Below are 26,394 nucleotides of genomic sequence, written 5' to 3'. Positions count from 1 at the left end.
AAGTGGCCGTTTGGGTAATTCTGGAGTGGCCAAGCCAGTGGCAGCAGCAGGCAGGTGTTAGTTGAGGTTCAGTAGAGGAGGCTGATGGGAACAACAAGGAACGGGGTGGGGGGGGGGGGGGGGGGGGGGAGCAGGTTAAAGACAGAGGAGGGTTTTGTTCTATGAGGATGAGCGGGAAAAGTAGCCTGAAAGCCCACTGGCAGCCCTAGATAATAGCGATAATAGCCCTGTCCCTATCCCTCAGCTGCTACTGGACAGAGGATCCAAACACACCTGTTGTCTTGTCGTCCCCATTGTGTGTGGATAGCTAGCTAGCGTTAGCACTACACCTCAGGAATGCTCCAGCCCCTTCCCTGCTGCACCACGACCATTAGCCTCTGTCCCAAGAGGAAGGAGGGGAGCTTGGGTGGAAGGTGGAGGGGGGTGAGAGTAAGCTAGGCTACGTGGTGTGGAAACCAGCAGGGTGGCTATAGAAGGGTGTATGGTGAGGGGGGCCAGTTTAGAAGCAGTGTCCTCTTCATAAGGGGTTCCCTCCAGGGTCTGTCCAGAGACCCCTGTCCTAAATCACTGCCCCCAGGGGAAAGGCCCTCCTTTGTGAGGAGATGGGCCTGCAAGCTGGGATGCCAGCTGCCACCTCTGTAGCGTCACAGTCTCCACTATGACAATGCTTCTCTCACTGGACACACTGGCCAGGCCAGCAGAGCCCATTAAATAAAGGACTTGTAGGAACTCCTAGAAGGGCTGCAGGGCCACAACATGTTTTTTGGCTAAACGTTAAGGATGACAAACTACCATGTGGGATATGGTGTATGAAATAATAACCTCTAGTGATATCGATTCTCTCTCTGTGGTGAATAAAATGGAGTGTCTGTAAAGACAGACGAGTCACGATTTGGATGTTATTACATCATGAGATAATCAATAAAACAATGCTATAAAGTGGTTTCTGGAAGCTGTAGTGAACTATAGGGCTGTATTGACTGTTGTCTTATTTCTTGAATTGAATTGAATGGAGTTAAATGATCAAGGACAACATTTAAGTTTGTAAAGTAAACATAACAACACATGAGAAAAGCACAGAACATTTACTTACAGTCAAAACTATATTTTGGAAGGATGGTGTGTATCCCAAAAAGCATCCTCTGATTTGAGACTTTGAGACTAACAGCTGGTGAAGAAACACTGAAAACAAAAGTAATAAAGCGTATCGCATCCACTAAATTATAAGATGACATTGAGTGTACCATAAGTCTTCCTCACTACAATATTAGACGTTATATAGCCTAAAAGTGAACGTGATATAAAGTACAGCAGATCTCCAATCATGCTCATATAAGCATTTAGGCATTTGTGTATGATATTCCCATCCATAGCTCAGGGAGTTTGTCCCCCCATTGTATGGAGCTCTAATGGTGATTCTAATGATGCCTTGTCCATCTTTGATAAAAAACAGCACGCCCCTCATTAAAGACCCAGGGCTGGTTCTCATGGCCCTCTCCCCGTCCCCGGAGCTGGGTGGACAGCAGGCGCGGTAGTCGAGACAACACCGTGGCACACGCCTGTTGACCGAGCCACAAAGCAAAAGCGTGTGACACACCGCCCCAACCCTCTCCCCAACCCCCGCCCTGGCCCCATTGTCCCCCAGGGTCCCGCAGCACAGGCACAGACAACCTACCCCCCACCTTACCCTCTGTCCTAAACCCATACCCCCTCTTCCTTTAGAATCAATTTTACCAATCAGCTGATCCCTAGCTCTCACACCACCAGGAATTTTAAGACACACCCTCCATCCTCCTCCTCCTTTTTCTCCCCCCCCCGCCACCTATTCTAGTAGCCCACCCCACCGGACCCCACCCTACCCGACCGACCCTGGGAACATCAGCTGCTAAGGTGGAAATCCATCATTGTGTGTAAGAAGGTTCCCCCTCTGCACATTGCACAGTCATTACCATACACCATACAGGGGAGGAGGAGGGGTGGGGCTTTAATTCACTGATTCGCATGCAGACAGTATTTCTTGGGAGGGTGGGGCCGGGATAGCTGGCTGAGGATGGAGATGGGGCAGGTTGGTTTGATGGGGATGGAGATGGTGCTGGTGGTGGTGGGGGGGGGGGGGGGGGGGGTACAGAGGGTTTTACGGCTGCCGGGGTCAGTCCTGTCCTGGGAAAGTTGGATTTTCCATTTAAATCAGCACATGTTGTGGCCTTCTGGTGGCTGCGTGAATGCCTCACGCTGACAGATGGCCGCAGCCCATAACTATAGAGTCCGAGCGCCCGGTCCCCGAGGGATACAGAGAGAGATGGAGAGAGAGCGAAAAGGAGAGAGGGAGAGAATGCGTCGCTCAGCTGATCCCATCAAAAAGAGAGAGAGAGAGGGTAGAGCACGAGGGAGGGATAAAGATAGGGAAGGAAGGCAGGAAGGAGGGAGGGCGGGGTTGGGGGGAAGAGTCCCAGAGCCCCTTAATCCCAATCCCTAAAATTGAGTAAATATATTTGCCAGCTCTGTAAACCTTAAAAGGGCGCCTGGCGCTCCCTAAAGGTTCTGATTAGGTGTCTAGTCTATCAGCTTGTAGGTCTTTGGGAAGATTGTTTGTCCACGGGTAGAATAGGGGCTTTGTATGATGATGGTGTTCACAGAGGATCGGTTTATAGTACCATCTAGTAGAACTGGGGTGCTGGCTGGTCATCAGTCCTCATTGTGTGATGCTACCTTTTGTCTTTTCACCATGACTCTTCGTTAATCCTATTAATGAAACGAAGTCATCGCCTGGTTAAAGATCCCACGTCTCTGATTTGCATATTTTAGGAATCTTCTTTGAATAAAAAGTTTAAAAATCACTGGCACTGGTAGACAATGAAGCCCTGAGATGCCCGTCACCATATACGTATATTGTGGAAATGAATAACAAGGGCTTCCTCTACAACTATAATATAATAGATTGAGAATGGATTTTCTATCTACTATAGTTCTTACTTTACAGGATTTTGTAAAGCAGTATATCATTCCCTGTACTCCCACTTGGTCTCACTCCTCACTGTACACCCTGTTTCGCTGTTGCTCTGTGCATACTCTCACGACCACTCACTTCTGCTGTGGCTCTACATGCAAGTTTTCTGTTAATTAAGAAATATGTTCAACTTTGAACAGCATATAAATAGTCTAGTGATAGAAATCCAATTTTTCTATCAATTCTACAGCTAATACTCCAGTCATGATTTCACATCCCTGCCATTCTGCTAGGCCTAAGGTCTACCAAGAGGCACTATGTTATGGTATGCCTGTGTCAGGGTTAAAAGTGATGTGGGAGTCCTCATTGACTTCATGTAAGGATAATGCAACTTTGTTAGAGATAAAAACGTGTTTCGTTTGATGGGCTACAAAATCTTCTTATGTTGTTGCTAAAATTGAACGAAAAAAAATCAAACATATTAATATTCAGTGGACCGTATCCTTAAAAAATAGATAAACAAAAATGTGTAGACCTACATTGGTCTCGATATTCACCATATTTCCTTGTGTAAATGACAAAGTGGATCACATTATTTACGACAGGGGATCAGAGTTTCAAATGATCTTAGTTTGTTTCACTTTGAAAGCCCTTGGACACGCACCGCATCTCATGTGGCGCGCAGTAATCCTCTTACAACTATTAACACACCAGATGCAGAGGATGCCAATCAATAGACCATGCGGCGTGGAGAAATTTAATGGCAGTCTTGTGTTTACTGTATGCTGCACGAGTTCAACTGTAGTTTACCTGAATTATTATTTCTCAAAATGTATATGACTTACTGACAGAAACGGACAGTCAGGTGCGTGCTGGTTCTATCAACTTTGGGAAGGGAACCAACATATGGGATATCAAGGTGCAGAGACCCAGGCGGCTCTGGCATTATTTAAGCGTTATTCCCCGTGGATTAAGCCAGTTATTCGACGGCAAAATGCTTCCACAAGATATAAGAGTGCAGAAACCCCGTCGGATCTCGGATTCGGCTCCACCGGTACCACCACGGCGTGGCAAGAACAGAGACTCTCCTCTTTCAACGCGTGGGTGGTCGGGCTCCGTACCTGGGCGGAACGTGAACTGCGTCCTCGTCGGAGATGGAGCAGTGGGGAAGACAAGTCTTATCGTTAGCTACACCACAAATGGTTATCCGACAGAATACATTCCAACAGCTTTCGATAACTTTGCAGGTAATTTGTGAGAGAAATCGGAAAACCGAAAACGTAATTTATTGTTAATTTGACCGCTTTTGTCACAGATTTTACTCATGAATTGATTTTTCCACATGTTGCATTTTATAAATGTTTTCTTGTTTTTGTTTGTTGCTTTTGTGTGTGTGTATTCTTTTAGATCTCTCTGAATCAATGATAGGTTACTATTTGATATAATTTGATGGTGCAAACAGTGGCGGTTCTAGACCATTTCAACTGGGGGGAAAGCTGGGGCCAGTTGTACTGTTAGAGGGGCCAGTTACATTAGACGTTATTGTTGTCATATCGTTTTCTTCACTGCATTGCAGGCATTAGCAATAATGGATGTAAACAAAGAACAATAGCAAACATTTTATGTAAAAATGATTTCATACTCCACATTTAGGGGGGCCACAAGGGGGTCCAAAATTGTTGTCACATGGGGCACTGGCCCCTCTCCCCCAGAACCGCCCCTGGGTGCAAAGTAAACGTCACTGATGCATAGCGCTATGACAGGTAGGCATTGAACAGGTGTCTGTCTAAATGCTGCACCATCAATAACAAACCTGTGTACACTCTTCTTCTTCTCAGCTATGGTTGTGGTGGACGGGAAACCTGTGAGACTGCAACTCTGTGATATGGCAGGCCAGGTGATTCAAAGTTTTGTTTTTGAATCCAACACTAAATGAGTGTTAGTAACCTATAGACACATTAACAAGGATATCCTACTGTAGTGGTAGAGCTAACACATTATTCTTTCTTCACATGCTCTGCTCAAAATGATAGAAATGGGGGATGGAGGATGACACTATTAATGTAAGCCGTTCTCTATCAGTGGTCAGTAGTTTGTTTAGATTCCACAGCTTCACTTATCCCAACATAGTTTGCCTCCATATTCTACCCCGTGTCTTGGTTTCCCCCTGTAGGGATTCCCCTGCACACCCTCCCCTCTCTGATCCTGTGTCAGTAATTATCACCCCCTGGCAGAATATCTCTCATAGTCGTTGCCTCCCCCTTGATCCTCAGACTTATATCGCCCCCTGTAGGAGGTTCCTGTCCGGGCCCCCAGAATCGATACCTTCTTTTGTCCCCTCTGGCTCTCTGTGCTTTATCGCCCCCTTTTGGACGACTCTCACAGACCTTGCACTTCCTGACTCGTGCCCAATTCCAAGTCAACTCTTCCCTACTCCTTAATAGGCACCTTTGTAGATCTGTTAGGATTGGATAGGTGTAATAATCAATATGCCCTCAACTCAGAGAGGGAAATGGACGTATTAGTGGACCATATTGCTAACCATCCAGTAGTCTTTTCAGAATCAGATATACATGGTATGCCATAAGGTCAGGGCTAAGAATCAATTTGGGATTGGTATCTCTGACCCTTCCACTTCCTCAACTTGAGACTTTTCCATTTCTGTCTCCTATAGGACGAGCTGGACCGGATCCGCCCTCTATGCTACCACAATGCCGATGTCTTCCTGCTCTGCTACAGCGTGGTGCGCCCCTCCTCCTTCCGCAATGCCACCGACCGCTGGGCGCCCGAGATCCGCCATCACTGCCCCGGGGCACCCATGGTCCTGGTGGGGACCCAGCTGGACCTGAGGGAAGACGTCCAGGTGCTGGTCCAGCTGGCCAGGAATCGGGAGCGGCCCGTGGGCACCGAGGAGGCCCAGCAGCTGGCGAAGGATATTGGGGCTGTGTCCTTCGTAGAGTGCTCGGGTCTGACCCAGAAGAACCTGAAGGAGGTGTTTGACCAGGCCATCTTGGCCAGCATCCAGCAAGCGGAGAACGTTCAGCAGCTCCAGCAGAGGCAGAGCCTGAGGAAGAAGACCCCGGATAAGATCAAGAGTCTCTCTGAGACTTGGTGGAAGAAGCTGAGCTGTGTTGTTGTGGCAGGAGAGTGTGTGGGAGGAGAGTTTGTTTGAACCCCGAAGCAGCTGTTTAGGATTTGACATTTTTCTAAGCTTGTGTTTAGTCTTTAGTTTATTTCACTCCATATATAATATCACTCAGGAAAACAGACCTGGATCAATAACATGTTGGAAAATGTACATGTATTATCCAAAGACTCATGGAATTATTTAATATCTAAAAAGGAGAAGCACTAGAAAGAATGATCAATGCTGGCAAGATAATGAAATGCGGAGATTCAGCGTTAGTGATACCTTATGTTAACTACGGGTAGGACAAGGTTTTGTGTTCCAAGGCCTTGACGAGGGCACAACAAGTCTGAATTGATTTGAGTTAGCAAATCCAGTAGCTGGGGAGACTACTAATGAAATGACTGGCTTCACAATGACCTCTGTGTCATTCTGTGTAACCCCCATCAAGGGTCGAAGGTCACCATTGGAGAACGTTGTGGAGGATAACAAGAAACCAGCCAGTAGAAACTGTAACGCCAAACCATAAACTTACTTTGTGTCCGCCATTTTGACAAAGTCTCTCAATGTTATTTACTAACCTATATCGGATCATGTACAATGATCGCTCTTTCAAGTTCAAGTAGTTCCTGTATCAGTTGTTGACATTGCTGGACATCCCAACCAAACACAGCTAAAGGATACTGTAGTTTCCCAGTCAGATTGACTCTAATCTGACTAATCTGCAGATCAATTGGTATGGCTTTCCCCCCTGGTCAGGTCTGTTGTGGAGATGAATCGTAGTGGTTCTCTGGTGGAGGCTGTACACAGCTTTCTAATAGGACGAGACAGGACCACCTGGATTGGATTAGCTGGGCATATGGTGGCTGACCCAGTCCCCTGAATCCCATCACACCTTAGCCCTGCTCTGATGTCAACCAAGACCATCTGCCTTGGAAGACTAAGCAAGACTCAGACCCTGTCACCCTGCTGCTGGAGCTTTACCATAAAGAGAACAGCGATCACTGGGGAACGGGGTTTATATCACTAGAGATGCATTCCAAAGAAGCGAGATAAGTTATTTATTATTGTTAATTGGTAATTTATTATTGTTAATTGGTAATTTATTATTGTTAATTGGTAAATACTATCTGCAAGTGGAGGTATTTCTGAAGCACACTGAAAGAATTTAAAGGATTTAAAATAAAGTATGATAATGATAGAAAACATGAAAGCTTTTACTGATTATTGATATAAAGTTAATGATAAGAATACTGATTTTGTCCGGCCCTAGTGATTGCTATCTTATTTTTTTGTTATAAATTAAATGTTTATTTCTAATGTTTTACATAGTTAATGCCTCCAATATTCTGTAGTACTCTTGATGTTTTATTATTGTACTGTCCCTATTGACTTACTGGCGGAGGAGAGGACAGGTGCATGAACTCACTTAATCCCGTCACCAAGAGTTGAACAGCTTGAGAAAGTTGACATGCTGGTGTGGTTAACTTGTGAGGCATTTGGCAGGGACAGCTGGCAGCTTCAAATTCATATTCACTCATCCATTAGTTGTCTGTTCCAACGTGTACTCTGTTCCAAATATATCAAATATTCTTTGTTTTCTAAGTTATAAGAAAATCATATATGTCCATAATGTAAAACCTGTTCAATTTTGAGGGAGTTTGTGGAGAGAAAACCCTGCCATCTTCTGTTGTTGTGACTGACATTCGCTGCCACTAGAGGTCCCTAAAGCATTACAAATGCTGAGCTGTAGTTCATGCTCCACAAAGCCTCAAGTTGCCGAAGGTCAGCACATCTCTATCACCTCACATATCTTATTAGTGGCAGAGATCTCTTTATTCTGTTTCCAGGTCTGAGTTTAGAGAAGACATTACACAGTGTCTCAGATCTTCACACTATCTGAATTTCAAGACATCAATTCATCATTCAGTTGCCTAATCCGTATAATATAGATATTTACTGCACTGTACTGTAGGTCGACACCTATTCCTCAACTATGTAGCACAACTACATAGTGGCTCCAAACAGCAGGCTTTATAGTATTCTAGATGTACTATTGAGTGCCTCTGCCTAGACGCAACAGGCTGTTTTTAGAGGACCTGGCTGCTCTGGCGAAAGGGGGATATTTCCATCCCCCCTCTTAGCTGTGCTCTTCAACTTGGCATACAGCTCTGACTAGCATTAAAGACCTAAGTCAAAGACCACAGCTCTGTTCTGCCCTCCTGTGGATCAGCGGCTCCATTTCAAGCAACCACTGCATTTATGGACAGACACAACTCACTGTTGTTGACGCTGCAATTCTCTCTCTAATTTACCCAGCTTCGACCATTCAAGCTATTCATACTGCTGCACCACTCCCACTCCCCCATGCAATGTCCCAGAGCCCACTCCTTTTCCCAAGACACATTTTTCAGACACTGTCAATTAGGGAGGGGTCCTTCTCTGCTGGCAAAGGAATATGTGGGGGGGCTATATTTAACACCCAAAGCCCCCCCCCCCCCCCCCCCCCCCCCCCCCTTCAGTCCCAGGCGGCTGGTGGTGTTCCTGAAGGCACCTATTTTGTCCCTATTGCGGTTTGAAATGCCAGGTGGCTTTAAATAGAGCGGGAAGATGTCTGGAGGGTGGAATTCTCAAGTAGAATGTGCTTGGCTCTGATTGAAGGACTCACTGTATGCAGTTGCTTGTCTCTATTACTTTGTAATTCATGTATTACTTTGTTAACGGGGATTTGATTTTATTGACTTCTGACACTCACGCGCACATACAGGAAAAGATAGCCACACTCATAAAGATAAAGGAAGTGTTTGTCTCTTTTAAACAATCAGAAGAGAACCATCACACTCTCCCAAAACCCGCAAATTCAATTTGTTTGTCTCTTTTAAACATCCATGTGCGAGCACACACACACACACTCTGTCTCTCTCCATCAGCTGCTGGAGGTGGGTATGTGTCAGGTTGGTATTTATAGCCAGTGCTAAACCCTTTGTCAGGAGATCTGCATACTAAGAGGCCCTTTGTCTGAACCTAATGATGTATTATGTACCAGAATTCACTCATCATACATAACATCTGAAATGTCCTGTCTAGTCTGTCATTGTGTCAGGCTGACGACTTAATACAAAAGCCTTGTGAGCGCTGTGGTGGTCACCTCACTGGGATCATACAGTACTCCGTATCTTACACTGGGACACATGGGTCATAGAGGACGATAACGTCAGAAGTATTCTAGAGGGAGAATATGATCTGGTATGTGATTCTAACGTTTCACTGAACCTTTCCATTACCATAGAGCGCAGATGACCTTACCAAGCAAGAAGTCATTTAACTAAAAGACAAAAGTGACATAATGGAGTGTCTCGGAATATCACAATACCTCACTAATGAATCAATATGGTAGTAAATTAGAGTACTTGTTTTGACTAAAACAAGTAGTTATATATTTCTCACATTGATGGAGTTTGGTGGGACTATCCATAGATTACCCATAGTAGCAGGATACTATCCATAGATTACCCATAGTAGCAGGATACTATACATAGATTATCCATAGCAGCAGGATACTATCCATATATTATCCACAGTAGCTGGATACTATCCATAGATTACTGTACTCTACCCTTAACCCTGGTGCCAATGCTGGACAGTGACATCAGATAGATCTCAGAGCAGCAGTGTAGAAAGGGCTGTAGGTTGAAATATCCTAAATTAGGAGTGAAATCTAATTAAAACCAATCCTGTATAATATCACTGGTATTAATTGATCAAATGGTGTCCTTAGGGGTCATGCAAAAACAGTGTTGTTGTTTATTAAAATGCCCATATAAACAAAAGCAACCAACTCAACTATGCAAATATGATTTTAATTCACAGCAATGTTTCAAAGTGGATGAAAATATATATAATTGTGCATGTTTTCAAATACAAATACAGTGATCAAAAATGTAAACATCTGTTGAAATAAAACACAAACATGGTTATATGTACCATGGTATGATACACATATCACTTTTGGTCAAATAATATCTTATGCAAATCAAATCCACACATAAAAATAACTCAAATCGTTGTTCAGAGAGCGCAAACAATTAATGTCCTATATAAAACAATCAATTTAGTTTTGAATCAGTGTGTTCCAAACCCATGAAACAGTACATCACATTTCCTCACATTGTAGTTACAGTAAGACTATAGACAAATCATTAGTGTCTCTTATTCCTTCCTGAGAGATGGTTCTTGGAATGAACATATTCATAAAGGAATGTTGTCGAGGACAATGAATACACAGACACTAGTCAAACCTGTGTGTGATATAAGCAGCCACTTCAGATTTCATGACTAGGTCATAACCTGACATTAACTCCTATAACTTCTTATAAATAATGCAATGTTCAAGTAAAGAATGACTCGGATGTTTTGCCAATCCATGATGACATAGGAGGGAAGTGTCACATGACCAGCAATGGATCTTTGACCACTCTGAATAAAGATGACCGTAAGATAATGCCAGTCTAATCTTCTTAACAGTGAGCTCTCTCTGCCCATACAACCACAACCAATCACACACACTAAAGACTCCCCTCTGGCAGACACAAGGGAAATCTCATCAGATTGTACACGCATTAGTCAATTAAAGCCACGCCCATTTCAACACTCCAAAAAACTGCTGGTGTCCTACAATGTTCCCCGTGAGACGGTCTGGAAACGTCGTTCCAACGTTCTTTCAAGGAACCATTCCTAAGCTACGACAAAGGTGAAAGTGAATGATTTGGTGAGTAAAAACATTCTGAGTGAATAGCACGATGAATAAGCATTGTAAAAAATAGGAAAGGTATGTAAACTGAGCATTATTCACAACCGACAAACAACCAAGCTTTCAAATATAACACTTAATTTCTGTCAAAATAGCCCTCAATTTAAATTACAGATACAGAACTTGGTACTGACATCACAATTCAGTATGAATAACTGTCAGATAAGTCAATCTACGTAACCCTGTCAAAGACAAATGTGATGGTGAGTGACATACTCTAAAAAGTGTATTTGGTAATGTAGCACATAAGGAAGGGCATTTCTTTACCACATTACATTGCAATTTCATTCTGTCCACTACAATACTGAGGCGGTGAGTGTTTGTGATTGTAAAATATAAGACGACCCTAAATTAGAGGGCGAAGCTGCCAAGATGTGGCCTCGTACGAACCATCCTGATCTCGCAAGCTCACATTCTGTATCCTTGTAGCGAAACAGAATGTGAGCTCGCGAGATCAGGATGGTTCGTACGAGGCTAGCCAAGATGTAAAGAAAAAACATACAGGTGTGAGCGCAATAACTATGTCATACAATGTCTAACAGTATCTTTCTCCAACTTTACAACAATTTCCATGGTACTGTTGATAAGAGCTTTAATTAAAATATTAATAAAACCATCCTCTGGAATGCACTCTTGATTTAGATTTGCAACAAAATACAATAAAGCTAATGCAGGATATTAGCCCGCTAACAGTTTCTTTCTCTGCAGCTCTATGTCACAACTCCTTGGCTATGGCTTTTAGTAGTTTGTAAATACTGTAATATCTAAAACAATAATTGTTTGGTCCTTTCATCTAACTCAGGGGTTTTCAACCTTGCTCCCGAGTGGCACAGCAGTTTAAGGCACTGCATCTCAATGCAAGAGGTGTCACTACATTCCCTGGTTCAAATCCAGGCTGTATCACATCCGGCCGTGATTGGGAGTCCCATAGGGCGGCGCACAATTGGTTTGGCGGGGTAGGCTGTCATTGTAAATAAGAATTTGTTCTTAACTGACTTGCCTAGTTAAATAAAACATTTAAATTCTTCCCCAGGGACCCCCGCCCAGGTAAACCGGCGACCCAGGGACCCCCATCATACGCTTCCTTTTTCCCCCCGCTTGTCTTGTCTTATCATCAGGTGAATGGCAAGGAGAATTAATCAACATTTTTAAATGAATAGATTTGGTAGATAGTTTTTCATTATTTTGACCTCCCCCCATTTAAATTGGAAGAGGAAGTGTAACATTGCCTATTAGCTAGAAAGGTAACTCGAAAAAAATTAGGGATGAATGTGTTCACAAAATTAAATGTCCAAGACAAGAAAGCTTACCAGCAGTGAGTGTAATTAGCTCCAATGAGTGTAATTAGATCGAATGAGTGTAACTAGCTCAATATTAGGAATAGAGAAATAAAGTTAAAAATACAAATCCAATTGTTAGTAGTTACTGTCTTGTCTCATCGCTACAACTCCCGCACGGACTTGGGAGAGGCGAAGGACGAGAGCCATGTGTCCTCCGAAACACAACCCAACCAAGCCACACTGCTTCTTAACACAGCACGCATCCAACTCGGAAGCCAGCCACACCAATGTGTTGGAGGAAACACCGTACACCTAGCGACCAGGTCAGTGCACACTGCCCGCCACAGGAGTTGCTAGTGCACAATGAGACAAGGATATCCCTGCCGGCCAAACCCTCCCTAACCCGGACAACGCTAGGCCAATTGTGCACCGCCCCATGGGCCTCCCAGTCACATCCGGCTGCGACAGACCCTGGGCTCAAACCCAGAGTCTCTGGTGGCACAGCTAGCACTGCGATGCAGTGCCTTAGACCACTGCGCCACCCAGGAGGCCCCCTATTCTCCTATTTTCTACTGTAGCTTTTTGTATATATATTATTGCGGACCCCCTGCAGTACTCCCGGTTGAATACCCCTGATCTAACTTTTGGATTTCATGCAGCTGCCTTTGTGATATAGCCTGAAATGACATAAGCAACACAGAATGTCAAAGATGCCACCAAAATAAAGCGAAGTGTAAAGACCATCATCATGCTTGGAATGTCTAATAATACAGTACAAATCATACTCTGTGGTCAGCAGCATAAAAATGTACAAACCAGTCCAATTTCTAGAGGCATAACTACATATCTTGCAATATTCTACTATGATTGTGTCATCCCTTGTGGAAGAAAAGTGGCATATCGCCAACTCAGCGATCACCTTAACAAATCAACCATACCTTATGATTAGGGCCCTGAGTTCTTCCTAGTCAGGTTACGTGGCCTCAGGGCCCTAATTGGTGTCTAAACCAATCCAATAATTTTGTTCTGTTAACCAATCCTCAATAAGGAAACATGGTGTTAAAAATAGAATGGTCGACGGGTGGTGGTGGTGGTGGAATACCCATGATCCTTGTGCTCTACCTCAACCGGGCAGAGAAGCAGCGCATGTACTCGGTCATCCAACGGTCATCCACCACGGCCAACTCCGACCGCCGTATCTTCTCCAGGTCGGCGGACCGTGCCCTCCTGCGGTCCACGTTCCAACAGCGTTTATCCGACTCCCGTCTGGTCTGGACGCATGCGTCGGATGTGCGACTCTGTAGAGAGCGAGAGGTGCCCGGGAGGTTAGGGCAATGAGACAGGATAGGCACTTGGCGCTCACTTCTGAAATACATACCACTCTTCTATTATTGATAGTTTCTGGGGGGAGTGTTGGATGATGAGATACGTTTCTCTGGTATTCTTTCCATGAAAATGTGCCAAAAGACTCACAATGCCCTCCTATCTATTTTCCCTGAAATAACTCAATCTTATTTGCAGAATAGATGTTTGACGCACAGTAAGCCTGCATTACATAAGCAACACAGCTTTCAACCAGTATTCCTATAATGTTAGCCTCTTTTGATCATTATACCGTGGCCTAAGAAACAAACAAAAAAAATATATATTTTTTTTATTCCACCTGTATTTAACCAGGTAAGCTAGTTGAAAACAAGTTCTCATTTACAACTGCGACCTGGCCAAGATAAAGCAAAGCAGTGCGACAGAAACAACAACACAGAGTTACATGGAATAAACAAGCATACAGTCAATAACACAATAGAAAAAAAGAAAGTCTATATACAGTGTGTGCAAATGGCATGAGGAGGTATGGCAATAAATAGGCCATAGTAGCAAAGTAATTACAATTTAGCAGATTAACATTGGAGTGATACATGAGCAGATGATGATGAGCAGATGATGGTGTGTAAGTAGTGATACTGGTGTGCAAAAGAGCATTAAAGTAAATAAAAACAATATGGGGATGAGGTAGGTAGATTGGGTGGGCTATTTACAGATGGACTATGTACAGCTGCAGCGATCGGTTAGATGCTCAGATACCTGATGTTTAAAGTTAGTGAGGGAAATGTAAGTCTCCAGCTTCAGCGATTTTTGCAATTTGTTCCAGTCACTGGCAGCAGAGAACTGGAAGGAAAGGCGGCCAAAGGAGTTGTTGGCTTTGGGGATGACCAGTGAGATATACCTGCTGGAGCGTGTGCTACGGGTGGGTGTTGTTATCGTGACCAGTGAGCTGAGATAAGGCGGAGCTTTACCTAGCAAAGACTTGTAGATGACCTGGAGCCAGTGGATCTGGCGACGAATATGTAGCGAGGGCCAGCCGATTAGAGCATACAGGTCGCATTGGTGGGTGCTATAAGGTGTTTTGGTAACAAAACAGATGGCACTGTGATAGACTGCATCCAATTTGTTGAGTAGAGTATTGGAAGCTATTTTGTAGATGACATGGCTGATGTCGAGGATCGGTAGGATAGTCAGTTTTACACGGGTAAGTTTGGCGGCGTGAGTGAAGGAGGCTTTGTTGCGAAATAGAAAGCCGATTCTAGATTTGATTTTGGATTGGAGATGTTTGATATGAGCCTGGAAGGAGAGTGTACAGTCTAGCCAGACACCTAGGTATTTGTAGTTGTCCACGTATTCTAGGTCAGAACCGTCCAGAGTGGTGATGCTAGTCGGGTGGGCGGGTGCGGGCAACGAATGGTTGAAAAGCATGCATTTGGTTTTGCTAGCATTTAAGAGCAGTTGGAGGCCACGGAAGGCCACGGAAGGAGTGTTGTATGGCATTGAAGCTCGTTTGGAGGTTAGTTAACACAGTGTCCAAAGAAGGGCCAGATGTATACAGAATGGTGTCGTCTGCGTAGAGGTGGATCAGGGAATCACCCGCAGTAAGAGCGACATCGTTGATATATACAGAGAAAAGAGTCGGCCCGAGAATTGAACCCTGTGGTACCCCCATAGAGACAGAGATGGGTGGGATTCGAAATGGTCAGTGATCTGTTTATTAACTTGCTTTCAAAGACTTTAGAAAGGCAGGGCAGGATGGATATAGGTCTGTAACAGTTTGGGTCTAGAGTGTCACCCCCTTTGAAGAGGGGGATGACCGCGGCAGCTTTCCAATCTTTAGAGATCTCGGATGAAATGAAAGAGAGGTTGAACAGACTGGTAATAGGGGTTGCAACAATGGCGGCGGATAATTTTAGAAAGAGAGGGTCCAGATTGTCTAGCCCAGCTGATTTGTATGGATCCAGGTTTTCCAGCTCTTTCAGAACATCTGCGATCTGGATTTGGGTGAAGGAGAAGCTGGGGAGGCTCGGGCAAGTAGCTGCGAGGGGTGCGGAGCTGTTGGCCGGGATTGGGGTAGCCAGGAGGAAAGCATGGCCAGCCGTAGAGAAATGCTTATTGAAATTTTAGATTATCATGGATTTATCGGTGGTGACCGTGTCACCTAGCCTCAGTGCAGTGGGCAGCTGGGAGGAGGTGCTCTTGTTCTCCATGGACTTTAAAGTGTCCCAAAACATTTTGGAGTTAGAGCTAAAGGATGCACATTTCTGTTTGAAAAAGCTAGCCTTTGCTTTCCTGACTGACTGTGTGTATTGGTTCCTGACTTCCCTGAACAGCTGCATATCGCGGGGACTATTCGATGCTTATTGCAGTCCGCCACAGGATGTTTTTATGCTGGTCAAGGGTAGTCAGGTCTGGAGTGAACCAAGGGCTATATCTGTTCTTAGTTCTACATTTTTTGAAAGGGGCATGCTTATTTAAGATGGTGAGGAAATTACATTTAAAGAACGACCAGGCATCCTCGACTGACGGGATGAGGTCAATATCCTTCCAGGATACCTGGGCCAGGTCGATTAGAAAGGCCTGCTCGCAGAAGTGTTTTAGGGAGCGTTTGACAGTGATGAGGGGTGGTCGTTTGACCGCGGACCCATAGCGGATGCAGGCAATGAGGCAGTGATCGCTGAAATCCTGATTGAAAACAGCAGAGTTGTATTTGGAGGGCAAGTTGGTCAGGATAATATCTATGAGGGTGCCCATGTTTATGAATTTAGGGTTGTACCTGGTGGTTTCCTTGATAATTTGTGTGAGATTGAGGGCATCTAGCTTAGATTGTAGGACTGCTGGGGTGTTAAGCATATCCCAGTTTAGGTCACCTAACAGAATGAACTCTGAAGATAGATGGGGGGCAATCAATTCACATATGGTGTCCAGGTCACAGCTGGGAGCTGCGGGGGGTCTATAACAGGCGGCAACAGTGAGAGACTTATTTCTGGAGAGATTAATTTTGAAAATTAGAAGCTCAAACTGTTTGGGCATAGACCTGGAAAGTATGACAGAACTTTGCAAGCTATCTCTGCAGTAGATTGCAACTCCTCCCCCTTTGGCAGTTCTATCTTGACGGAAAATGTTGTAGTTGGGTATGGAAATCTCAGAATTATTGGTGGCCTTCCTAAGCCAGGATTCAACACGGCAAGAACATGGCAAGGGTTGGCGGAGTGTGCTAAAGCAGTGAGTAAAACAAACTTAGGGAGGAGGCTTCTGATGTTAACATGCATGAAACCAAGGCTTTTCCGATTACAGAAGTCAACAAATGAGAGTGCCTGGGGACACGCAGGGCCTGGGTTAGCCTCCACATCACCCGAGGAACACAGGAGGAGTAGGATGAGGGTACGGCTAAAGGCTAGCAAAACTGGTCGCCTGGTGCGTTGGGGACAGAGAATAAAAGCAGCAGATTCCTGGGCATGGTAGAATAGATTCAGGGCATAATGTGCAGACAGGGGTATGATGGGGTGCAGGTACAGTGGAGGTAAGCCCAGGCACTGAGTGATGATAAATGCAAGTCTGGTACTGAAATAACATCAAATGGAATGAATAGCAAACATTTTAATAACCTCACATATGCCCAGCCTCTCTCACACACACAGTCACACACACACACACACACACACACACACACACACACACACACTCGTACCTCATTTGTAGACCTCCTAGCAGATGACGCATGTCTCTCTGCCCAGTCGAGCCGGGACGAAGGTTGTCTGTTCTCCTTCTCTGTGGTGATGGCTGGGGGCTGGCTCTTTGCTCTGGAGGGCTTCCTGACAGGCGCAGGCTTGATGTCGTCACAGGAACAGTCCCTTTGACATGGTTCTGGGTGAGGGACACAATGGCGGTGGCGACGCTTAGGCTCAGTCTTCACCGGCTCCTCGTCTGATGACGCCTTGTCTGCTGGTCCCTCATCTGTTGACGTTTCAGCCGCTGGACCATTTTGTACTACTGACCCGTTAACTGTCCCCTCATCTGGTTCGTTTAGGCCCCCGTTCTCTATTACAGACTCTTTGAATGAGCAGAAAGTGATGTAATTTTATTATACACTATACTGAGAAAAAACAAGAAACCCGCACACTGCTCTTGATAGTATCACTGCTTAGTATCACTGCTCTTTAATAAGCTTAACGTATCGGCCTCACGGCCTTTGTCGGAGATTTAATGAAAAGCTCTGACAAAATTCAAAAGGCACTCGCACATCTGAGCTATCTTTTTTGCAGGTGCATGGTAACAGTTGAATAAAATGAGAAAAAAGAAGAAACCCATACACTGCTCTTGATAGTGTCACTACTCTTTTGTCAAAAGCTCTGATGAAGGCCGTGAGGCCAACACGTAAAGCTTATTAAAGAGCAGTGATACTATCAAGAACAGTGTGCGAGTTTCTTCTTTTTTCTCATTTTATTCAACTGTTACCATGCACCTGCAAAAAAAGATAGCTCAGATGTGCGAGTGCCTTTTGAATTTTGAATTATACACAATACCAAACATTAGGAACACTTTCCTAATATTGAGTTGCACCCCTTTTGCCCTCAGAACAGCCTCAAATCATCGGGGCATGGAGGTGTCGAAAGCGTTCACAGGGATGCTGGCTCGTTCAAAGGCACTTAAATATTTTGTCTTGCCCTTTCACCCTCTGAATGGCACACATACACAATCCATGGCTCAATTGTCTCAAGACTTAAAATCCTTCTTTAACCTGTCTTCATCTACACTGATTGAAGTGGATTTAACAAGGGACATCAATAAGGGATCCTACTGTAGCTTTCACCTGGATTCATCTGGTCAGTATGTCATGGGAAGAGCAGGTGTTCCTAATGTTCTGTACACTCAGTGTATAGACCTAACAAATTAAGACCTTTTAACTTTATGTTTGAAGCTCAAAAGCATAGTCTTATTACAATAGGATCAACATGCAGGTGTATAAAAGTATTTGCAATAGTAGAAGATAGATACCTGTGGGTGGTAGTGCATCCAAGAGGGTAAACTCCTTGGCCTCCAATTCTGGTTCCCCATTCACAGAAGGAGGCTTCGGTTCCGGGCTCTCCCTTGATTCTGACTTCACTGGTGGTGTCTGAAGTTTGATGTCTAAAAGCGCCACTTTATTCCTCACCTTGGGGGTCGACCGCCCACTGGCGCTGGAGTCTGACCCGGTTGAGGTATCCCACCCCTCCCAGAACCACAGAGGTTTGTGAGCGTGCTCCATCACCCGCCTTGTCAACCTGTACTTCACTGAGTCCTCGTAGCACTTGGAAAACGTCTCCCATTTCGGCTCTTTGAATTTCTTCATGTACTCCGTACGGATTTTCTTAGTCACCATGATTCCTGTTATTGCTTAGGTCCAATTTTTATTAGCTCACAAACTATGGAGGAGAGGAGAAAAGAGAAGTGTTATCACATACATAGCCCTACAATGCAACAGTAACTAGGCCTACGTTTCTATATTTGGTGTGGAATGTGTTGGTGACAGTCCCGCCACAGATCTAAAGCCTGTAGCAACCCAGAGCAATCCAGTGCACCTGGGCCTTCTAGAATTACCTGTCCGCGTTTCCCTCCCTCGAATACAGTAACCCATGCCGTTTGATGGCTATCTATACGCTGTGCTCCATAACGCCCATCTGACGCTAGAAATATACACATAATCTATATGTAGTAATAGCATCGTTATTACAATGTTATTTATGCCTAGCATACTATAACAGAATAGATGGGGATAGTGTAGGCCCTATGTAGCCTAGTTATATAGTTTATTAAGAGCATTTCCATTCATAAACCAGCCATGGCCTAAATAGTTTCCACGACAAAAATCAGTTTTGTGGTTTATCTGCTGTTTCTGTTGCCCAAATATGGCGCAGCCGAGCCTGCTATTTGATTGAGGCAGACATTGCTGACGCCAATACGGCCGTCTTTATCAAAACACTGTGCATGGGTCTATCAATACAGAAATGTTATTGTTAGTCCACATACCAAAAGTTATTTATTAAATGTAAATACTTAAAGGTAATAGGGTGACGAAAACATGCACAGCTGGTGGCGTCGACGTTTGCTTCTACTTGCGCACTATAGTGGTTGTAAACACGACCAGAACAGGTTATTACCCGTGCATATAAGCTTACCCCTCACCCGGACTTCATTATGGAGAATTACAGAACAACATAATTTTCACTTCAAGTATTCCGCCATTATAACAGTCTGTTGTTGCGCATATCTTGGCATTGAATCGTCGTCAGAATATAGCCCTCTCAACCCTGGCATTAAAGATGTTTCTCCATTAAAAGCTATATGAAGTGCAATGCGCATGCCCAGAACTGCATGGTACTGGCGCGCGTCTCTTCCTAGGACGTATTTTATTCTACAGCGAGTAATTGCTTCAACAAGTGTGTCATTTTTTGTTGTTGTTGAGAAACGAGTACACATGGTAATGCAAATTCTGTGGGGGTTTTTCACCATCAAATGTATTTTTTTCAGTTGTGAAATATCAAATGATTAGCTTGCTCATGTGATTTAAAATCAACATCAGTATTGGTATTGTAGTCGAATGGCCAAATTTGGTGACAAAGACGATCTGCTGTGAGCATGGATTTGCTGTGACTACCTCCTTGGTGAAAGAATGCTATGTCATTGTTTAGTATGAATCTAACACAGAAACTACATTAATTCCCTCTCAGTTCAATAAAATATAGGCAAATGTTTGTTGAATAAATAGTTATGGAGAACAATTCGTATTTTAGGCACATTGATAATATTATTGTAAAATAGAGTTAATATCACAAAAGGAGGTCTGCTCAATGATTTATAACCTTATATCCATGACATTGTTTGTCTTGTCAGGGACCTTTAGAACAATTTCCTTAAACACTTGGCGGCCTACTTGAGCTCATTGTTTGTCCTTCCAGTTCCAGGTAGTCATGTTCTTCAAAACATTGAAAGGCATCCAAATTGAAAGTGTCTCATAATGTTTAGGCTATTTATGTTGCTATGTGCCAAAAATGAATTAATCTTTGCCCTAATGGGTTTTTAATGGTTGCGCATCATAAAACGCACACCAAGGCCTATTTTAAGTGTTGGTTGTGTTGTAATGCACCTCAAAAAGAACAAAATAACAGAAACACGTTTGAAAATAGATGGTTTTTATTTCCTATGTGGATCTCTTGATGGTTAGTAGTTGATAATGTTTGGCTCGAGTACAGATAGCACGTACTTCTGAGCCATTATCGGGTAACCAGAGAAAACAACGTTGTGGTCACCCTCTGTCCCTCTTGCTTGTCCCCAAAACAGACTGTGCTCACCAAAAAATACCAAATGATGGACGATCAATAAATAACATTTATGTACATTTTACATTCACATGTTGGTATTTTTTCCTCACACGTCGTGATATTGACGTCATTCTCTCCGTTTGCTGAGCTTTCGCTGTTACAATGTAACAGTTGTATAAAGTTGTCCCTTGATCGCAAGTCGGTGTGCCGTTGTTGCTTGGATCCTGAGCGAGATGTTGACAATGCATTTAGAAGCACTTGCGATGGACAATGCTGGGACCTGCCTCATCGTATTCCTGCTTGGTGATCCACATTGCCTGGAAAGTGGACAGGGAAGCCAGGATGGAGCCACCGATCCAGACGGAGTATTTACGCTCAGGTGGGGCAATGATCTATGCCAAGTGAGAAAAGGAGTATTAGATACTGGGTACCATAGGTAGCACAGGTAACACAATGACAATGAAACAATTATGCAGACCTATGTCATCACTTTTAACTATTTTACTGTGCGTAAAAGTATTGTTTATTTGTAATTACCTTGATCTTCATGGTGCTGGGGGCCAGGGCAGTGATCTCCTTCTGCATACGATCAGCAATACCAGGGTACATCGTGGTACCGCCGGAAAGCACATTGTTGGCGTACAGGTCCTTACGGATATCAATGTCGCACTTCATGATGCTGTTGTAGGCAGTCTCATGAATACCAGCGGACTCCATACCTGTGCAGTTATACAAAGATCAATATGAATATTCAACTACTCTTTAGGCCGAAGATTTTACGTTGGATTATATTATAGGCCTATAACGGTAAATACGCACCAATGAAGGAAGGCTGGAAGAGGGTCTCTGGGCAACGGAAACGCTCGTTACCGATGGTGATGACCTGACCGTCGGGAAGCTCGTAGCTCTTCTCCAGGGAGGAGGAGGAGGCGGCGGTGGCCATTTCATTCTCGAAGTCCAGGGCGACATAGCACAGCTTCTCCTTAATGTCACGCACGATCTCACGCTCGGCTGAAATGAGACATTTCCGTTAATGCGTAAAAGTATATCCCCGTGCGTCTGCGCTTTTGTGCGTAAAACGTTATAATACTTGGAATTGATCAAACAAGCATTTCTATGCAAAAACACAAAGTTCATGCTCACCGGTTGTGACGAAAGAGTAGCCACGCTCGGTCAGGATCTTCATGAGGTAGTCAGTCAGATCGCGACCAGCCAGATCCAGACGCATGATGGCGTGGGGGAGAGCGTAACCCTCATAGATGGGGACGTTGTGGGTCACACCATCACCGGAGTCCAGCACAATACCTAAACACAGAAAACACCACAATTCAGTAAATCAGACAACCCAACCATCAACAACTTGAAATACAAATAACGAGTTGTGTAAGAAAAAAGGCGCGAGCGGGGAAAGTTCTTACCGGTGGTACGACCAGAAGCGTACAGGGACAGGACAGCCTGGATGGCCACATACATGGCGGGAACGTTGAAGGTCTCGAACATGATCTGTGTCATCTTCTCTCTGTTGGCCTTGGGGTTCAGGGGGGCCTCAGTGAGCAGGGTGGGGTGCTCCTCGGGGGCAACGCGCAGCTCGTTGTAGAAGGTGTGGTGCCAGATCTTCTCCATGTCGTCCCAGTTAGTGATGATACCATGCTCGATGGGGTACTTCAGGGTCAGGATACCCCTCTTGCTCTGAGCTTCATCTCCTACGTAGGAGTCCTTCTGACCCATACCCACCATCACACCCTGGAAGAGACAGAACAAGCCCATTGAGACACCGGCAAGGACATGGCGCACACGCCTAACTACACATTATCATCTAACGGTACACTACACCTTGGACACTAAAACGGCACGTCGCACCTAACACATTACACGTTAGCACTAGTAAACTATCCCTAAATGCATTATTTTTTACTTGAATTCGTATATATTTGCCAATATGCTTTTACGCATATCTTTGTACTTTGGATATCATAGTAGGCTATATCATGAGACAAGGTATGATGCCTTAATTCACATGACTTGCCATAGCTAGGAGTGGTGTTTTTACGTACCTGGTGACGAGGGCGACCGACAATGGATGGGAAGACAGCCCTGGGGGCGTCGTCGCCGGCGAAGCCAGCCTTGACCAGGCCGGAGCCATTGTCGCACACAAGAGCGGTAGTCTCGTCGTCGTCACACATCTTGGTGGGTTCTGAGACAAGGTGCAAAAGGAGCACACATTTATCATACAGTATACTGTAAGTAGCCTACTTACTGCAAGATCTCTCACTGACATTACGCAACTACATTCTATGCGTAAAAACAACATTCTGTGCGTAAAAACGATACTTTCAGATGTATTGCTGATGCATCATGTATACTCACTGAAGATTATCCACTCGTAACAAATTATCAAACAGAATGAATCACATTACACTGAGAGTTGACTAAGAATGCATATTTGGTTACCTACATCAGTGGTTACCAAAGTGGGATCCACAATGTATTTTCTTAACCATTAGATCACAGGTGTCAAACTCATTCTACGGAGGGCCGAGTGTCTGCGGGTTTTCAAACCTCCCTTGTACTTGATTGATGAATCAAGTTAACTCATTAGTAAATAACTCCCCTCACCTGGTTGTCTAGGTCTTAATTGAAAGGAAAAAACAAAACCTGCAGACACTAGGCCCTCCTACCTTAGATGCACTACATGAGCCTGGGATGCTCGCAGGGATATTGGTATCCACAGTCTCCATCAATGATCAATTTTTCACAAAATTATTATTGTATTCACAAAAAAATGTTGTTTTCTCCAAAAATGTTGTTTGCAACATAAATGCAATATTTAAGCTTCATACTGCAGAATTATTTCACTACCCCGTGGCCATGCACTGCAGAAGTCATAGTAAGAGTTGTGCTTGTATGCTATTTTATCGCATTCTAAAGTAAGAGTTGTGTTCACGAGTATGACAAAAATAACGTTTTAGTGTTCTAATTACGTTGTTAACTAGTTTATAATAGCAATAAAGCACCTCTGGGGTGTGTGGTATATAGCCGATATACCACATCTAAGGGCTGTGTCCAGGCACTCCACGTTGCATTGTGCATAAGAACAGTCCTTAGCAATGGTATATTGGCCATATACCACACCCTTCATGCCTTAAGGCTTAAATATGACACCGTAGTCTGACACGGTGGTCTCGGTAATTTTACCAAAGTGATCATAGGCTACACATTACACATTGACCACAAACATTTCAAAGATCGTTTCACTGAGTAATTTTACATTACATATACGTTTTATATTAATACGTATTTCAGATAATGCACATCATCTGGTTAAATAGATTGATAATCAATACACATATTGGGTAACCTATCTTATAGGATAGCTATAAGCATGTAATGCAGTCGTTCCAGGAATTTTTGATTCAATACAAAGTTGTGGATCTCTTTCTCTTCTTGCTCTCACCTGCTGACATAACAGGTTTTCCAATATCCAATAGACCTATTCAATATTTTGTCTGACATTATCTTAATAAATCAAATGAACTACCAAAATATAATTATATATTTTTTTATCTCAAAGACCAATTATAATTTATTAATTAAATCAACATATTTTTTTTACATAGACGCATTTTAGCCTATATTATGCAGGTAGACTAAGGTATCAAATCAAATTAATTTTAATCCAATCTCTTCTATTATTATAATAATAATTTGACAGAGGTGAAATCTGTTTAGTTTACGATAGTAGGCTAAAAGTTAAACTGAGCCGGTGATTGGCTGCCAAGTTTCACTGACTGTCACAATACTGTGTAGATTATCTTTGATTTGTTTAATTCCTTATTCAGAGTCCATGATGTAATGTCCCAGAAAGAGAAAAAAATCCACTCCTCGTATTGACCTCCTCGTGCAGCAGCGTGGTGTAATATTCCACGGACCCGTTCACTTACCTGGTTTTCTTTTAGAAGAAGCTCAGTTGCAGAACTTTACCACTGCTGGTTCCAGCTAAGGACTGATAGCAACTGCCGTCAACCTTATATACCCGACGCCATCCACCTTTTTTCGTCTCCTGACAACCATTAGGAATGTCCATCTATTCCACAGGAATTCTCCCGACCCCTTCATCCATATTTGGTTCTTGGGACGGGTGCGCACTGGACACTCCCGTAGACGAGCGCGAAAGAGCTCAGGGTCGCACTTCGTAATGCGCAGGACGGTCCATATATGGAGAGGTAGTCCCGAATCCAAACTGTAGCGCTCGGCCCGTGTATGGCGAGCGGAGGGGTGTAATCCGTCGGACTCCTGCATGGCATTTTGAACACAGGCGCGCTTCGACGCAGGACTACACACGTCCATACTCCTTGTGCTATGACAGCATGCAATGCCAAATCATTCAATGATGCAAGGATATTGATTGTGGCTTTATTTTTTAAATTTCTTTGCAAATGACTTGCTTTCCGAGCGCACCTCGTCAAGGTAGCCCATGTTCTATTCATGTTATTTTATTGGTTTATGTTGATTCCTTTACAGCTAGAGCAGGTGCGATTTTATAAGGGTTGTTTAATGGAACACTACAAGTTATTAAACAGTGAATATCCCCGTGTATTTTACCCGGTTCTTTGTCAGATGCATGTTATTTTAATTGATAAGAACATGTCAAGTATAGCATTTTTTGGGGCGGGAATTGTCTCTCAAATGGTCTTTGAAATGTGTGTTTATGTGTAGCTGTTAGTCTAGTAATATTTTTTGTACAAAAAGTTTGAAAACCCATTTAAAATTACAATTAAAATCTCTCTCAAACTTTTCACAAGGGTCATGATTTAACATTGACTTTATTCTGCAGCATCAACAACAGCAAATAGAGGGGGGGGGGGGTTGTGTCAAGTTTGAGATGAGGGCGTTTGTGGTAGCTGGTCACTTGTAACTTCCGCATTTACTACAGTGGCCATGGTCTAGTTTCTCTGAACAGCTCTGAACAGGGGGGCTAGGTGAAAGCAGATAGGACCCTAGCCATGCACAGTCGAACAGCTGCAGCCAGCCACCAAGGCATGGACAATTCCTTTTTTGTAGCCCCAGCGTTTAAAAAAAGCATCTTTATAAACTGATATGTTTGTCCAACTGCTAACTCATCACTGCCAAGGTATCCAACTAAACATACTTGTGGAAAGGTATTTTAGTACAAGAAAACTAAATGTTTAAAATTGCATTATCCAACTTCCATTGGTCCCTATAATTTTTTTTTTTTAGCTTTGATAGGAATGTTATTGATGGGATAGCCTACTTCAAATACCAATATTAACATTTTTTACATTTGTCATTTAACGGACGCTCTTATCCAGAGCGACTTACAGTAGTGGTTTATTATCGTACTGGTCTCCCGTGGGAATCAAACCCACAACCCTGGCGTTGCAAGCGCCATGCGGGACCAATACTCAGGCTCGTAAATGTAATCTCCATACCAACCATACACAACACCACCATCCACGGAGGCATTCTACAAGCCAGACAGGAAGTCCTGTAATAAAATATTCCAAACCTAGAGCTCCCACACAAACAATCTGTCAAAGATCAGTGAAAGTCTCTACTAAGTAGTGTCAGCATCCATATGACAACTA

General features: G+C 43.8%; 3 protein-coding genes across 3 annotated transcripts; 1 reads left to right on the top strand and 2 right to left on the bottom strand.

The window, feature by feature from the left end:
• Positions 1-3,574: 3,574 nt before the first annotated feature.
• Positions 3,575-8,000, top strand: LOC106564731 (rho-related GTP-binding protein RhoU). The gene is made up of 3 exons (XM_014131028.3): positions 3,575-4,194; positions 4,786-4,844; positions 5,622-8,000. Exons 1-3 carry the CDS (start codon positions 3,942-3,944, stop codon positions 6,117-6,119), a joined length of 810 nt encoding a protein of 269 aa, XP_013986503.1. The 5' UTR covers positions 3,575-3,941; the 3' UTR covers positions 6,120-8,000.
• Positions 8,001-9,918: 1,918 nt separating this feature from the next.
• Positions 9,919-19,805, bottom strand: LOC106564764 (centriole, cilia and spindle-associated protein-like). The gene is made up of 4 exons (XM_014131106.2): positions 19,646-19,805; positions 18,486-18,892; positions 17,179-17,540; positions 9,919-13,462 (listed from the first exon to the last, which is right to left on the bottom strand). The coding sequence occupies exons 2-4, from the start codon at positions 18,847-18,849 to the stop codon at positions 13,283-13,285; spliced, it is 906 nt and encodes a 301-aa protein (XP_013986581.1). The 5' UTR covers positions 18,850-18,892; positions 19,646-19,805; the 3' UTR covers positions 9,919-13,282.
• An 837-nt stretch (positions 19,806-20,642) lies between these two features.
• On the bottom strand, positions 20,643-24,914 carry LOC106564730 (actin, alpha skeletal muscle 2). The gene is made up of 7 exons (XM_014131025.3): positions 24,730-24,914; positions 22,843-22,982; positions 22,207-22,531; positions 21,932-22,093; positions 21,608-21,799; positions 21,326-21,507; positions 20,643-21,180 (listed from the first exon to the last, which is right to left on the bottom strand). Exons 2-7 carry the CDS (start codon positions 22,969-22,971, stop codon positions 21,037-21,039), a joined length of 1,134 nt encoding a protein of 377 aa, XP_013986500.1. The 5' UTR covers positions 22,972-22,982; positions 24,730-24,914; the 3' UTR covers positions 20,643-21,036.
• Between the last annotated feature and the right edge of the window lie 1,480 nt (positions 24,915-26,394).

The sequence above is a fragment of the Salmo salar genome, chromosome 12, assembly GCF_965601325.2.
Source record: "Salmo salar chromosome 12, fSalSal1, whole genome shotgun sequence".
In the NCBI taxonomy this organism is placed as follows: domain Eukaryota; kingdom Metazoa; phylum Chordata; class Actinopteri; order Salmoniformes; family Salmonidae; genus Salmo; species Salmo salar.
The sequence above is the reverse complement of the archived record's forward strand: the minus strand, read 5'-3'. Positions and strand labels throughout refer to the sequence as shown.